This window comes from Ischnura elegans, chromosome 1 (genome assembly GCF_921293095.1).
Source record: "Ischnura elegans chromosome 1, ioIscEleg1.1, whole genome shotgun sequence".
In the NCBI taxonomy this organism is placed as follows: domain Eukaryota; kingdom Metazoa; phylum Arthropoda; class Insecta; order Odonata; family Coenagrionidae; genus Ischnura; species Ischnura elegans.
This window is the reverse complement of record NC_060246.1, coordinates 32,295,839-32,313,119: the sequence shown is the minus strand read 5'-3', so window position 1 is coordinate 32,313,119 and position 17,281 is coordinate 32,295,839. Positions and strand designations below refer to the sequence as shown.

The 17,281-nt window shown below is 39.5% G+C and overlaps 1 protein-coding gene across 1 annotated transcript in view; it reads left to right on the top strand.

The window, feature by feature from the left end:
• LOC124158182 overlaps nucleotides 1-17,281 on the top strand; it is a 194,421-nt gene that overhangs the window by 105,282 nt on the left and 71,858 nt on the right. The window contains exon 2 of the mRNA XM_046533372.1: nucleotides 12,224-12,345. Coding sequence (XP_046389328.1) covers nucleotides 12,224-12,345 — 122 coding nt within the window. The remainder of the gene's footprint in view (nucleotides 1-12,223; nucleotides 12,346-17,281) is intronic.

The window sequence follows — 17,281 nt, the reverse complement described above, 5'->3', positions numbered from 1 at the left end:
GCATAAATTATAAGGTGTAATTTAAAGAGATTCTTTTGTCATCACTCCCAAGCGATGTTATTTTCGGCCTATTCCGCATTCATTTGGGTCGGGAATCTCAAGTGACAATTAATGAATGGTAAAGTTTGTTTTACGGTGAACCAGGATCAGGAGTACGCCTCTGCAGGGTCAATGAGCATGTGACGTATGTAAAATATCTCTTAAGTCTGTTATCAGCATCAGAACAATCCTATATTTGCAGTATTTATTGCCTTTAAATACACTTTCCATTGGATTTAATGACGAAAATATTTATTGTACTTATATTACAAATTTTATAGGAGTTCAAAAAAGTTTTACGGTACGTAATGTAGATCAATCAATTTCATGATAGTGGCATTTTGTTGATGTCTTGCTAATAAAGCCTTTTTTCTACATATTATTATTAAGCTTTCAGGTTACTATGTTGACTGTCATTCAGATAATAATAATAAGCCATATTTGGTAGTTTAAATTATTTTTAGGCTTGTTGAGTAGATTCGCGGTACATAAATGTGTAAAAATAAACGCAGAGAAAATTTCAGATTAGGTACATTACCATTAAAGATTAATGTTTTAATATCTGATTTCGGATGTTGATTGCCTTAGCTTTTTTTCCTTTCCGGTAATGGATTGGGGTACGATTGACTTCGATGCTAGCCAGAAATCCGATGCATGGTCTTCAATTTTTCATAGTGAATTCGTCCCGAGTACCGGTGGACTCGGAGGCTTAATCGTTCGCAACAGCTATGATGGCTACTCCATGCACCGTTTGTAATTATCTTTGCTCCGGAGGTTTTCTGGGAAGGACGTTCCGCCCCCTTCATCAGCCTTTCGACCTGATTACATTGTGAAACCGTATCCCTTATTGTAGTTTTTATTTTATATCGGTGGAATTTCTTAAACAGTTTGGAAATGGTGCAGGAATAATACAAAATTACCTTATGGATTTGCTTTCCATTTTGTATCTAATTTAATAATAATAATTCATGCAACACATTTATGAAATCAATAATTAAGCATGTAAGATTTACTTTGAGATGAAAAACTTGTTGTTAATATTTAAAGATATAATCCTGCGTGCCTTTCCTCTTCCCGTCTTTGCTGTGTATTTCACTTATCCCGAAGAGAGTATTCGTGGACTAGTAAGGTGAAAGTGATAATCAATTAGTATTTAAGAATTACTATGGGATGAAAATCTGTTGTTAAATTTTGAAGATGTAACCCCGTGTTCCGGAGTTGCTGTGGCTTACATTTGTCCCAAAGAGAGTTTTAGTGGTCTAGTAGGGTATAAATGATAATCAATTCGACTTGGAGTTCATCTACAGGTTAGTTCTCAAACATAATACTGTTTGCGAATGCTTCTCGAAATTTTTCTTATTTTTCTCATGTATCGATGATGAATACTCAATACTTGTTTAAATTTTGTAAAGAGTTCAATGTTAGTTAATCATTAGGACACCAGGAATGGAGGTATAACGTCGAAAGTATCATGCTAAACTGTGATAGTTTTCTCCCTGAATGATGTGTTCATTTTCTGCCCGCTCCTCGAAGTGGTACTCCGCAGTGGCCCGTGAGTTGTTGAGAAATCTCGTTTAATGATACGTGCACTTGTTCGGTGGATTTATGACTGCAATTTGAAACTAATCGATCATGATTGTGGCAATAAAGTTTTTACTTCATTACAGTGGCCTAAGTTGTAGCGAGTAGATATTCGTGGGATTATTAGTGATTTTCTATCAGATATTTTCTTATTGGTTCATATCCAATGTGATTTATCGATTGACGTTTATGAAACGCTGTCGTCATTTGTTTTCATACCTATCATATGTCTTTGGCTTGATGTCTGCATAATCCTCTTTCATGCTCGTGGGAAGTAATGAAATATCTTATTTGTTTCCAATTTTCTTCGAGTCGAAATTTAATGTGTTGAAATAGTAATTATACTCCATCTGTCTTGAAACGATGCGTAATAAGTAGTTAATGTGACTACAATTTGTACACTTTACTTTGTGATGCATCCACTGCATTTGATATCGTTATTATTATGGTTAATATAAACGCATATGCTTAGAAATGTCTTGCAAGTGCGATTTCCGCGGGAGAACTTCCGCTCCAATCCATTGCATAACTCCAGGCGCCATGGAGGCAGTGTATTCCAGCTCTGTCAGCTGAACGACTCATTCAACTCCTGACGAATGATTACTTTATTGTTTGAGACTAGTGGCTTTACGAGCATGAAGTCGTAGCTTGTGGTAAAAGGAATTTGATTCTGTGTCTTCTGTTGGATAAAAAGTAGTGGGTTGTATGAGTGTAATGCTAATGACGTAAAAGAATATGCTTTGCTAGATAGCAATAGATATTTTTCCGTTTGCGAAGGGATTTTGATATATTATTGTTTTCTTGTACATTCATGGCATATCGGTGTATTTGAATCAGCTGTTGATTGCTTTTACATAAACCATTGCTACCCACAGTTTATACTTAGTAGGAAATAATTAATTATCTCTCCTCCTTTTGTAGAGGAATACGCTTTATATTTCATTCTGCGGTTCCTGTAACCACACATTCTAACAGCCATATCGATGATCCTCTGAACGACTCTAGGGTATTTCTTCAGTTTGATTGTGGATGCCAGATTCAATATTGTATGGAAACCATGGCTACATGCCTTGAACGAATTTGGGAGTTGGTCTCGTAATATTTAACGTTACGTTAACCTATTTTTTGCTTATTCTCTTATAAATTTTTTTCCCGTTTTTCATTGAGTCAATTTCAACGTGCGATTTAATAATGTTTTTAATTAACCTGTGAATATGTAAGTTGCTCTATCTGATCTGGTTTATTCGAACCTTATATAACGTTATCATTTTGCTACGTTGTTTTTTCCCTATTATTTTTCTTTTCTCTATATTGATTAATTTTAGGTGTTTATGTCCACAGTGATATTGTATACATATGAGTACATACTTACCCTCTACTTTCCTCTCTTAATATTGAAATTAATAAAACTGTATGAGGAAGTAGTTTAACCTTTGTTTATGTGGGTGATTTTTTAATTGAACCACAAAGTCTGAAAAAAGTTGGATTTTCCTTTCCGCTTGTTAAAATAAATTGATTGCGTAAAGCGTTTTACTGGAGGAGCAACTGATCTACGAGAGTTTTATGTGAGAAGTTTTATGGCTTTTGCTACCATAAGTATTCCGCAGTCAAAAAATCTATAGTAAATTCCTTTTTGGCTGAATTAATTCCTTCAACACAGAGAGCGTGCCTTTCGTTGATTCTGCACCAATGAAACGGCAGAGATACGACAGGAAGTGGTCGCCAGCGCCTCTTCGCCTCGAATCGCGTCCCAGAGGCGCCGGGTTCACTCGCCAATCCGCTGACGTTGCGGAAGACACTGCTCGCACAGAAAAAAAATGTATGCCAAGTGACGGAATCTTTCTCTCCTCCGCGTGGAAGTGGCCTGCAAGTATTCATAGAAGTGGAATATAACCCTAAGGGTGGGGGTTATTTTCGTCCTGCGTTCAACGCCCTTCGCGAAAATTTCGGCCTGGAAATATCGGAAGTGTTACTCTCACTCTTCGTCTGTGTCCCCATCGGATGCGCTCAGGGGAACCGTCGTCGATCATCCTTTTCATGGTTTTCGGAATCATTGTGCAACCCTCCGTGAATGGTTCGCAACTCCTCGATGACGGCGCTCCCCCTCCCCCCTCGGGGGCATCTTCCCGCTTTTAGGCTTGGCAACGCAGCTCGAGCCTCGTTATGCCGCGAGTAGTTCGTTATAATGCGTTCGTATGCCATGTGCCTAGGCTTGAGGCACTTCGTCGGTTTCCTAATTCTGGGACGTATTCGTCGCGCATATTAGCCACTATTTTCCTGTTAGCTCGAGGAGAAAGCTAGTGTTCGAATTATTTTGGCGTGGCTGCCTTGAGTTTGGTTTTGAAACATCTTGGAAATCGACTGCACTTCTGCAAGGATGTGTTACCATTCATCTCATTCCAATAACTCATGCCACTCATTAGTGCGAAGGATTTGGCTCACTTCGTTTCGTTATTCTAGCAATGGACCTTTAAAATTGAAACACCGCAGATTTTGATTTTCTCTAAGTTTTGCTTTAGTCGAAATGATAGTTCTTCAGCATTTCTTTCCGTTTCTGGCATTTCTCCTTCACGATTTTCTTATTTTCTCTATTTTGCATGGCTTTTCAACCCTATTCAATAATTTTCAAATGTTTCAATTAAAATCAGTTAAAAATATATGTTAAATATCCAAACCATATGCTATTTTGAGCTTAAGTGGCTAGTTTTTCTTCGCTAAATATTTCAATTTTTACCCCTAAAATAAATTTTTATGTGATGTAGATCATTCCTTATTGTAGGTCCCGCAATCTGTAGGCTCATGGACGAGTATTTTTTAACCTTAATCTTTTTTTTACGTATTTCAAATATTCATTTCCTCCTGCTAGTTATACATGAAAGCGGTCGTAGTATTTTTCATGAAGAAAATAATTTGAAATTATTTTTTCACCTTCTTATATTTTTAGGCAAAAAAATCGTGTCCTACCTTAATTGTCTGCCCAATCATATTTCCTGCTCAGTAAGCTAGCTGCCGAACATTTTTCTTCCCCTTATTTTGAATAAAAACATGATCTGCCCCTTTGCAAAAAGGAGAAAATGAAAAAGTCGAGTTCCACCCTCAGCCATGAAGTATATTAAAACATTCAAAATGGCGGAAAAATTGCGTAGGAAATGAGTCCATTCGGCGAAATTTGATGCCTTAAATTAATTAATCAATTGGAGAATGGGGAGGGTGTGGGAGGGAACATTTTGCCATGGCTTCCCTGTTCCGCCTACTCTGCCTCCTCCCTCCCTCCTCTCATTTTCACTTTCACTCGCTCTTCCAATTCACTCCGTTGATTCCACTCTCACTCGATTTTCTCGACCAACACGGCGTTGTTTTCTCATTCTCGGCTGCTTGATCTTTTCACATCTTGCGCAATCATAGTTTAAGGCTTCCGCTTGATAATAAAATGCTATGATTCCTCGTGGAGGTAGTTTTGCATGTTGGGTATTAACCTTTGTGGGATACAGTTGATTAAGTCACGCGAAACGTGAATGGCTGGCGACCAGAATGGGAAGCGTGGTCGAAAATTTAATCGATAACAATCTCTGCCTACCCGCTTATCATCGGGCTGATAACGGCAGATGTATACTTACCGATTTTACGTGGTCAATCACGATCCTGGCGGAGGGCCGACTTTCGATTTTTGAGGGCCCGCTTGGATGAGAATGAACAGATTTGATAAAAACAGATTTTGGGAGCAATATCATCTCTAGTCTAGGGCTCTATTTTCGAATTGTTGTTATTATATTTATGCCTCCCTTTTTCAAGATAATTTTTTTATGGTTTATCCTAATTCTTTCTTTTTTACGTTTAATTAATGTAAGTGTTTGAGTGGACATAAGGAATTTTTCTATATATTTGCCGTTGCTTGCGGAACCATTCGTTCAATTGCGTACAATGCAGATGTTGAATTATAAAATTCAGTGCGTAGTTGCTGACATAAAATGAAAGGTGGATGGGCATTGACGGGATGTGTTTCTTCCTATTAAACTTAGAGAAGGGACACTTTGGCAGCTTTAGATACATTGCTTAAAGCTCTTGGCACGTATCGGTCATTACGGTTTCAGTCAACGTTGATGAAATTGATTTCACCTCTGTGGAAATTTTAAACTTGCGAGCAATGTTGGGTTACTTCTTACAGTTTCGCTTCCATAGTTTTTTCTTGTATATAAAAGTATTTGAATGTAGCAATAAACCTGTGAGGAATCACTTAGCTTTGATATCTTGTTAGATATGTTTAAAATGATGAAATAGGTGTCCTCGATATTTCAACATAATTATTTTACGTGAATTCAGGGGAGCCTGATAGATGCCAATTTTTATTGTTCCATCGTTTTTCTGGCCTTATCAGGTAATGTTGCTAAAGCACACAATTTGTTTTGTCTACAGAGGATTGGCTTGATTGGATGTCAATGTCTTTAAATTCCAGAAAATTGCTCATCACGAGTTATTCAATGGTTGTTGTTGCCGTTAAGATCTAAATTCGGGCATTTCAGTTCAAATAGCTGAGGCAAATAAAAATTATGGTATAAAATGCCCACATCTTAGTAGAATTTATCAAGTGAAATATTATCCTTGTGTTATTGTTTGATTAAGTGAATTACTTGGGTAATTTTCAAATCATTATGTAAAAGATTCATAACAGTGGTGCTCAGAAAATTTTCCAGCCAACTAATATCTTTGAATTTTATAGTTTATCCTGCGTTGACTAGTGTATTGATCATCGCTTAGCTCTCAGCTATTTTCTTCAAGAACGAGCAGGTGAAAAAAAAGTGCTCTTTGTTTCCGAAGTTCGCCTCGCCCTACGCAGTGGGTATATTTTTCGTTAATATGCGAGGCCTTGCCGGAGAATTTGGGCTCTTATGTTAACCAAGGGAGTTGTGTGCCCGTGCCGGTACCCAGACGGTGAATAATTACGGAGCTCGTGCCTCTTTTTTTTCATCGCCGCACGACCCCTATTGTGGGTCGCAATGGGGCGGTGTATTCAGCCTCTCCCGCTTCCTTTTAGTTCGCCCGTGGACCCGCCCGGCTGTCGATTTTCCGCCTCTGAAATTTCGATTTTCACGGGAATTTCTCGTGAATTCTTAAATGGCCTCTCCGGTTGTTCCGAAACAGCGTTTTCACTCCGTTTGATCTCCCGTCTGCTTGCCCTTCACCCCTTTCGCCTCTGTGCGCTTCAGACGCCTGCTCCTTTTCCACATCGCGTCGTCGTCTTGCCGATTATCCCGGCCCATACCCGTGCTCACAATAACTCGACGTTACTTGGTGTGACTTAGGGAGCTGAGAATTGGAGATCTTGATTGGTCTGATCTTGAAACGGCGTAACTCGATTTGGCGTGCCATTATTTCATAAAAAGCTCCATTTTTATGTGTATTCGAGCCATTTCTTTTTTTTTCTTCTTCACGCTCCTCGATGCCATCGAAAGGACTCAATAATCTTATTAAAAATTTATGGTGGATCAGAATTGTGATTGGTTGGGTATAGATCTTATTGTTCTGTGCCATAATTAGCCAAGTTACGCCAAGTTGCTGTGGCTGTCCCGCCCTGCCTATTGTGTACTTTAAAGTCAACGAAATTATTCAAATATCGTTGACCTCCGAACGTGTTATCTCCAGTCAACTTTTGTGCATTCATGCGCGTCGAACCCATGACTGAGCATGACATATCCCATTCCTGTCGCTTGCCTTCATCATCGCGTGCTCGAAATTTTGCTGGCGGGGAGTCTTTGTTTGCGTAGCCGTGAAAATACGAATCAAGTGCTCGTGGTAGAGATTACCCTCAGAATTGGAGAGAGAATTTACTTTCACATCTCTCTCATGGAAACGCTTGATAGATGAATCTCTTGAGTGAAAACAAATGTTGTGGGGGGGAGATAATTCTAAGGAGGATTCAGACATCCGTGTGCACAGAAGGCGTGGTTGTTTACCTTGTCGTTTCCCCCTCGACGGTAATGTCTCACCGTCGCGTCGGATTTTCAACCACGTGGTGGGGCAAATCCGCTCGCTCATTGTGTACTCAGTGTGTTAATGAAGCAGCTCCATTATGTAGGCGCTATAAGAAGCCCTGCTGCAATAATGGATGGTTAATAAAACTTTCGGATCATGTGAGTTTTATTATTGTTTCGCTAGCTGCTGGGGTGGAGAAACAATCAAATAAATGGAGCCATGGAGTTGGCGACGCACTAATTATAAAAGATCTAATCAATCAACGTCTAAAGAATCGGTAGAAATTGGGTCTGATACAGCAATGGCTGTAAAGTGTTTTCTCGGGCAGGGAGGACTTTGAATATGGAGCCTAGATGACATGGGGTGATTACATTTATTAGAGGGGTGGTATTTGATGCACTATCCGTAGTTCGGAGGTAGCCTGGCGTCAACTCTCATTGGAAGCGGGATTTTGCGATGCCTAATATGTATTTAGCGCATTCCTGATCTCAGTGTTGTGAGAATATATTTTTTTAAACTATGAGTATCCGAATAAGTGGTGGGAATATCATTGACATGTTTTATTTATTTCCTCTTATATTTTGTTGCTTTGCACTCTTAGAAAAAAATGGATGTAATAACTGAAGAGAAATGATACACTCTCTCGATGCGCTGTATGAGTGATGATTTTACTGTTGGATTCACTATCACCTTGCGTTCGGGTAAGCGGCCTTGTCTTTCCTTTCGCCTTTTATCTTCAAGGCACTTAGGTCATTCCCCTATCGATTTTGCCTCTCCTACTGTTGCTAATATTAAGAAATACCTGTAGTATATACTTACATGCCTGAGGGTAAATGCTTTGTCCTTGGGATGTCTTTTGAAGAAAACTGCTATCGAGTGCCTTTAAGTATAAGCTTTCGAGAGTATTCAATTTATTTTACTCACTGCCTTTTGATATTAATCTAATCGATTATTATTATATTTCAGTTTTATTAATTTTGGATTTTATTTGTGATATAACCAAGATTGTGGCTCGCTTTTATTAGGATGCTCATTTTAGTGCTATTTTTCTGTAAAATTTCAGTTTATTTAAATAAAAATCGAATCCAATCAAATCTAACGAAAATCCTGAAGTTTCAGCTTTTTAAATTTTTAATTCCCTGCATTTCTATGTTGTATTGGTCTACTGTTTCGTCTATTTATTTCCAGCGCTGCTTCGTCAAACCTACTGCATCCATGTTAATACTTCACCAAAATGCGTAGATTGCACAGCTGTTTGCGCCATGGAAATTTGTGATTTGCGCTAGTGATAATATTTTTTGTAATTATATTATTCAGTTTTATTTAAACTAATTGCTATACTTCTATCTTCAATTTGTTTTTTTCGTGGTTAATTATCATGTGCTAAGTATTACGTAAGTAGTACGTGCTTTAAAAATGTCATTATAGCTATCAGTATGAACAAGTACCTGTGCAAACGTACGCCAAAAACAAATATTTGAGCAAAAAGAATTGCAAAAAGAAGAAAAAGAAAAGCGGTTGTAGCATGATTCTTGACCTACTGCAGAGATTGAACCCTGCAAGTACTCACACGGGCCGTGTTGCGCATAGAGTGCGACCTCAGTGACCATTGAGGGGATTTTTCATTGCGGCCATATCTTTTCTTTGGTGGAGTGGTTTTTATCTGCGCTCTCCGGCTGTTTACCTAGAATATTGATGAAAAAAATATTTCTTCCCTTTTTTCTCTCATGGACTGCCGTTACCCCCATAAGCCATCCCTTCTGCGCCCACGGGTGAACTGACAGCTGATATCCTCGTCCTCATATAAGTGTGTTGGCAGACGATCGCGTCACCTAAGGCCCCCCTCGCATCATCGCAGATAACATATCGTAATGGAGTCGGCTCGTGGGAAAAGATCCCTTCGGGCGACATCGAGGAGGGGTTGAGGCTGAGAGGTAAGAGGGACACGTAATGAGAGCGTCAGTCATTCGCGCCAGAGAACTCTTCTCGCGTTACTTTTTTTTATAATTCTAACCGTTCACGTGCGCTCGCGGTCGTGTGTGTTTGTGCAGGAGGAGGCGGCTTCTGCTGCTTTCTCCATTTCCAGCCTCTCCTCCTCCGGTGCACTCTTCGTGGGGCGATGATTCTCTCCGTCAGGTGGGAGAGGAGGCCTCAAGGGAAGGTCGGTCGTCCACCTCTCTCGTTTTTCTTTCCGCGAAGCGCCTCCCACATCTATCTCTCTCTCTCCCATCTCTCGGTCGTGTAACTGGTTCCGGTGGTGTTTTCTTTCCTGCAGCGACGACGACGCATTGTAATGGAAAAAAATGATAAAAAAAGCGAAAGATCACACTCCCGCCTCCTCCTTTCGGTCGAAGATGAGGAGGACGATCTCTAATGCCGTAATCACGTTGCTTCCTGTGCTACGTCACCTTAATTATACCTTCCTTAAGTCGACGGCTGTTGATGTTAGCGGCTATGTTTTTCGAATCTATTTTTTTTCGTGTTTACATCCATCGCCGCTGGGGATATTTTACGGGACAAGGAGAGTTGTTTACGGTGATACTGCTTCTTCTCACGCTCTCTGCGTCATTATATTGTTTAAAGTATCGGTCAAACTCCGGAATTTTCTTGTTTGAGAAGCTACAACTCTTGTTTTCGAATTCTGTGCCGCGTCGGAATGTAATTATTTCCGTTTTCTTCCATTGCTTAGGCTAACAATTCGTGTTGTTTGCACATTTTTCATCGCAGTTTTGGAACCTGGCGAGGTTTAAATACGTTCTGCTATACTTTGTGAAATCGAAGATCAGTGTTTCAACGAGGGGATCTCTCTCCCCGTAAAATCGTCGAGTCTTTTGGCATGATTTTTGTAGAAATATGTTATTTAAGCCTCGGCTAAAATTTTCCATTTCTCCCTTATTCTTGCACTGTATGTATTTCATTTGATGTATTCAATTGGAGAAATAATTTCGTTTCCATCACAAAACAGGAAATGGAGGCCTTAATATTGAAAGGTTATAACTGTTTTTCTCTTGTTTACTGTCTAGTATGGGCATTAGAGAAAAATGAAGCTGTTGTTGTGAAAGATGATTTTAAAAGCAGTTTTTCATCAGTTTCAAGGCTTAAAACCTAAATTTTCATCGCTTCTTATTGGGGAGGTACCTTATATACGTTGCTTGCTTTCTCTTACTAACATATAAGGTTTCCGGTCTCCATTTCCACAACCAGGGAACTAGCGATAGTCTTTAGAAATACTATTAATAATGGCTAGAACGGATATCAGTTTTGTCTTTCAAGAAAATTTCCTAATTATGCCGAATAATTAGATACACAATCGCCCCTCAGAAATCCCAAGTTATTTATCAAACTCTCCGAGACTACTGTTTATTGCGGACCTCGTTCTGGATTTTCCATCAGTGTATAGCTTGTGTACTTCAATCTATGAATGATATGAAAGCTGTAACTCAACTAGCCGCCCTTAGTTCAGGTCAGATGGTCATTTTTAGTGAGTTGACATTGCCTATATAGTCTCTAGAGAACCAAAGCACAATCAGTAGAAGTCCGTGTTCTCCACTCATGATATATTTGTCCACGCTTATGAATAGGGTTCACAGCTTTTCGTTAAAAAAGCTGGAAAACCTCAACGGAAAACGACAGGTGATCAACGAGGTCGTCTGTCTTTTATTTAAGCCAGACGCCCTCAAGTGTCTACACCTGAACATCGTACTGACCTAAATAAGGTCTCAACTACCGGATTTTTCCCCTCATTTTCTCATTTATTCGCGCTGTAATTATTTTCACGGCCTATGAATTTGGCCATGAAAACCGATAAATATGAGCATGCCGCTTCCCGTTGTTCAGTTTGTCACGTTTTAGTCGCTGGCCGTTTCTGTTCCCTCAGTTTGCTTAGGGGGTACCCCTCTTTGATTTTCAGGAATCTGGGTAATTGATATCGAGGATTTTTTTTTCAATTTACCAAATTCTTGTGTATTTGAAAGTGTTTTGCTTTATTGAGTTGACCGCTTGACCAGTAGACCACATAGATAGAAACCATTGAATAATATTATCTATAATGACGGCATTAGTCCACTCAAATTCTTCTGCAACTTTTTAGTTATCCTGATGAAAAAGCTAATGCGGGCTGAAGCCTCCTATGATCATGTTTGCAGCTTTGTTTGGGCTTTCTTTCGGGTGTCATGATAGTTTTGGAACTACCATGCATTACACATACTAATGTTTATTCTAAGTATTATGGAGTAGTGTTCTACTTTCTGTGCAGTGGAGTATCAACAGTAAGAGTTATATGCTGGTCCTAAGGATGCTTCATTGTTGTGAAATTGTTGTTTACTCTCTAAAGATTCACCGTGGAAAATCCGCGGGACAGGAAAAAATAAGTTTTCCAAATTATATCCTACGACATACGACTGCCATCGATTTCAGGCATCAACTCTTCATTATATTTAGCCCATGTATCTTATGTTGGTAGCACTACCTACCGTTGGGCTGTTCTAATTTAAAAAAATTAAATGTTATTGACTCAAGTTCTCAGAACTTTTGACACAATATTTAAGAAACCGTAGTGCTCTTTTGAGTCCGAAGACACTTGGTAATTTATGCATATTATACCTCTAAAGTGAGTTTTCTTTCCCGCTTTCAGGTGACCCACCGAGTCACAGGACAAGTCATGGTGCTCAAGATGAACCTGATGCGCTCCAACCGGCCGAACATGCTGCGTGAGGTCCAGCTCATGAATCAGCTATCCCACCCCAACATCCTAGGGTAAGTAGTACACCTTGCCTGTTCCAGCACCACCCGTTATCCTGGTGTCACAGATGCCACAAGCGGATCTCATAATTAATTCCACATCCAAGAGAAAATATGCCAGCGGGGACATTCTTTCCCTTGGGAAAATTTTCCATCTTATCCCTGACAACATGTTTCCTACTTCTTACCAATAGTTTTATTACCTTATTTACAATTGCCTGGCCTTCATAGTATGCATACCCAAGGCTTAGATTCAGGCTATTTCAGATTTATTTGTTGTTGTTGCTACCCTTGATTTTTTTCGATGATATAAATTGATTGCATGCGATTTTTCGGTAACGGATTGTTAATTAGGTATATTGAGCGACTCATGGTATTGAGTTCCATGAGGTAATCAGTTCATTACATCTAACTGGTTAGTAATAATGGCTTAAAATGAGTAAAATATTTTTATTTATGGAAGCTGGAGGTGTCAGTAATCACGATGTACTCTTCATTTAAATTTTGGGTCCGGTTGTGATTTGCATTATTGTGCTTGAATTCATTGTTACTCGTGCAATCATTTTTTGCTCGCAACAGAGTGGTCTGACCATTTTGGACTATCTTAAGCTTCCTTGCCATAAACAGGGTAATATTAATTTTCCAAGGCTAGTGGACTTCTAAAGCCCTTCCGAGAGGTAAATTAAAATTAATTGCGAAAAAATAAGATTTTTAACTTCTCTGAAAAATTAGTATTAGGGCAGGTTGATCCATAAGATTTTTGCCTTTAACTTAATTTTGAGTTTTCTCTACGTTTTTGAATCCTCGAATATTGATGAAACTGGATGTAGAAAAAATCTAAATATATTTATTATAAATTATTTCTAAATTCCCTCTTATATTGTTTCGTTTTAACCACTAGCGATTTTTCCCCTCAGTTTGCGTTGGGGGTAGCCCTGTTCCCCTATATTATTTTGTTGAAGTTACCCTCTAACCCTCTCTACCGTACCTGCGTCTTCAGGACAGTTATTTTTTTCTTTACCTGTGGCAATTCTTGCATAGTGTAGCATCCACAAGACTAATACGATGATATTAGTAGCTCAATTGATTTTAACTTAAATAAAGACTTGGAAAAGGAATGCAGAGTTTTTGAATTGCGCGTATGATTTAATTTTAAAAAATGTATTTTCATTCAATAATCCTTTTTTGTGATAAAATAACGGCACTGGTTGAAAGAAAAGCCATAGTAATTTTTTTTTAGCCATAAAGCCATGGTAATAATTTTTCTAAACATTTGGAAATGCCAGAATTTAAGAAAATGGTATATTGCATGCGGTTGGAAAGTAGTTGAAGAGGTTTAAAGTGAGATAAATAATCAATGTGAAGAGTAAATGCGTGAGTAAATGCGTGCTCAGGGTTTCGCTTACTCTGTTTTTAATTTATCCGAATAGTATTTACGGAATCGTGTCATTTTATCCCGTATTTTATAGTCAATTTTTTCCATCCCAGATTTACGTGTGTCGCTATTTTTCATTAAGGTCGAGCCTTGTTTTCTCTCAAAGGATTAAATAACATAATTACTTGGTTTTTTAGTCTCAATTTTCACTCGTCTCGCCTTGACGTTAACGGTCAGACATGCCGAGCCACATGTTTATTACGTCCTCGTAATCTCTGCAAAGCAAGTTGCGTTTAAATGTCATCTCTGTGCAAGGAAGTTCTCGGTTGAATTCGAATGCGTGGCAATATGCTGTTAGTTTCCTTTTGGACGATGGAAAAGTGGATGGGAAGCCTCACTTCTCTCGAGGCACAGGTGTTAAACAGAGTCGCGCGTCTCTCTCGGTCAGTAACTTTGGGGAACAGGCGGACGGCCTCGCGCATTCCTCGCGCGCTCTTATGATTCTCGGTCACCAAGTGTGCCGAGATTTCTCTTTTTCGCCCTGCCACACGCACGGGGGTGCTCGGTCGGGTTATGTTGGCATGACCAAACGAGTTCCCGTGTTCTCACTTATGAACCCGTCACGCGCTCTCCCATTTGTTTACCATACGGCCGTTCGCCGCTTCCGAGTGCGACGATCGTCGCCTTCCGCGCGCGCGCGCGGCATACTTGTCCGCCCTCGATGCGCTCTCCCGCCCGCCGATGTGTGATGCGCCTCTGCCTCCCGCGGGATCGGTATGGCCGGCATGCATCTTCCGCGCGTGGTATGCGCTTGGGTGGCGGGGTGAGAACGTGCGCCATGATGAAGTGCTGCCGCGTATTGCGCAACTTCCGTCTCGCCCCTTTAGCTCGTCGAGGGAAGCGTTGTAGTGTCATTCCTACTGAGCCAAGATAGGGATCAACTTACAATGCTTATCTAGTACCATTGATTCCTGTAAAAAAATATATTGATTCTAAGCTTCCTCTTCGCCCCAAAATCACTTCACACCGGCAACGCTAAGATATGCGCCAATTTAACCATGTCTTTCATTAACTGGCTGGTTGGGGTGAGTCTTGGATTCACGAGTACAGCATCTGGAATCGCGTTTTCGGTGGGACATTAATTATTGAGGTTTTTGTCGAAGCAGGTCTTCCGAATTTGACTCCGCGTTTGTCCATGTCCAAGGGAGCCTGGCGGCCCAGCAGGGAAAGGGTTTTTTTTCACCGGCGGAAAATTTTCGAAGGGATTCCGACGTATTCTTAGAGCCTGTTTCAGGGTACCTATGAACAATTAGGTGAAGATAAAAGAATAACCATCGGCCAGGTCGCTGGAATGCACAGTTGTAAATACTACCATGCAATTTAATACCTCTAATAATGTTGTAATAATACCACTAATGGATTCTTAGTTACTCGTAATAACTCGAATTAAATAAAGAACTTGTCGTTGCGTTTATCTAATTTGATGGGATAGTAAAGCCACTTCTCATTTGTTTTCGAAGTCAGTTGTCATAGCTGCACCCTTATCTCGCTGTACATATGCCAAGTTCTGTCATATATTGATTGGCTATCGTTGCTATGCTGTATCGTTTGGGTGATAAATCTGAGCCTAACAACATAGAGGGGTCTGGAAACAAGGATAGGAGTATCGTATAGTTGAACTTGTCCTTGATTTGAGATTATAGATAATGGTGTCTTTGCTCACTCAGTGAAGGAATTATCCCTCTATCAGATCCTATCTTGGACTTCAGCACTGTGTAATTCCTGATTCTGTATCGGCGAGGAACGTCCTCGGAAAAATATAGGGTCCCTGGCAGTTGCGTTACTCATTCATGGATGTTGCACTGATTAATACTAATATAAAAAGTTTTTGCATGCCATTTACCGGACAGCCTTGTTGTGGAACGTAAAAATGATGCAGGGTTTATGTATGCAATGACGATTTCGTAAAGAGTAAGAATGCTGGTTATTTCTCCTTATATTGTTAGTCGAAGGCCCAGTTTCACCGACACGGATAATATTCTCTATGATCTAAGTTTTCAAAAACTCGGTTAAAATTATTATCTCAGAAATATAAGGATCGCGTTTCACCAACGACGTTTTATCTTAGTTTTCAAAAACCGAGATAATCAGAATAAATGGTTTGGCTCGTACGTTTTTCATAACTCTGACGTGGAAAAAATAAATGACGGTAAGCAACCGTATGACATGGAATCAGCTTTAATAAACCGGTAAATGTACAATCAAGTACAGAGTGAGAAAATGAACAGCAACAGTGTTAATATTGACAATGAGAGTTAGAAAAGCTCAAATATTATGTTTTCGTGGAAGGATTTATTAATTTGCCTTACCGAATACCACGCACGGGTAATAAACACTAAATAAAAAACAAATAGGGGAACCGCGTTTGGCAAGAGCAAGGAATGCGAGAATATTGCGGTAAAAAACTTGTAAGCACCTTTGTTTAATGCATCGTTATTTAAAAATGAAAATTTTTAATTTACCGAGACTCCTAGATTTAAATACACACAGTTCTTGGTTATTTTGTACTACAATACGTCTCACATTGGTAAAATGGCGATTTCGAAGATAACGATGCTGTTACATAGGTATTAATTCAGGAAGAGAACAGAGATTAAAGGTTTTTGTATACATATGTAAGAAAATTCAAAGGAAGGCTTGTAACATTTATGAATACGAACGTATTTTGGCAAGAGTTGTCGAAATCATTGGCTCAAGAGGAGAATAGGCATGGAAAAGCTCAAGTTTAAGAGAAAGAAACGTGAAATTGCTTTGACAAGTGGAGGTCACGTACCCCATTATGATGATAAAAAATTTCCTCATGCCTATGCTTGCTTCAATTAAAATTATTCATATGCTTGTCGCCGTATGATCAAAATGAAGACGACAAAAAAAGCTATGCAAAAGTTGCTATAGCGAAGGCTCGAACCCTGGCCCCATGGGTGAGAGTCGACAACGGTACCACTATACCAACTGCCCGACTTATAAAACACCGCGATATTTTAGCATTACACATTATTATTGTATAAGGCTTGTTAAAGGTACCGCATGAAAATTAACTAATTACAGCCAAAATAAGGCCCATTCATTAGAACCACTACCAGTTTAGAGATGTATTCGCCATTCCGAATGCTATAAAATATACGGCATTGGAAACCCCCAACTCCCCTTGTGAGTAAAATTCGTCTTCTTCAATGAGAGCGAGAACTGCCTTTACAGTTTCATTTGCCATTTTTGGAAGAGTAAATAAATGTACTTTACCATATATATTCAAATAATCTGCACGCTCATTTATCCATAATGAACGTTGTCTCCGAATACAATGTCGATATTCTTCATCGCTGTCATTCGTATTTTCCGAGAGCTGATGAAGCTGCATGCGCGCCATACCACGTTACATCTTCCCTCAGATTAACTCGGATAATAAGCTTTGAACGGAGGAATATCGTCAGTAAAAGTATAAACCGAGATAACAGCCCAAAACCGAGTTAATGTATCTGATGAAACGCGATTGTTGTGATATCTCGGTTTTTGGAG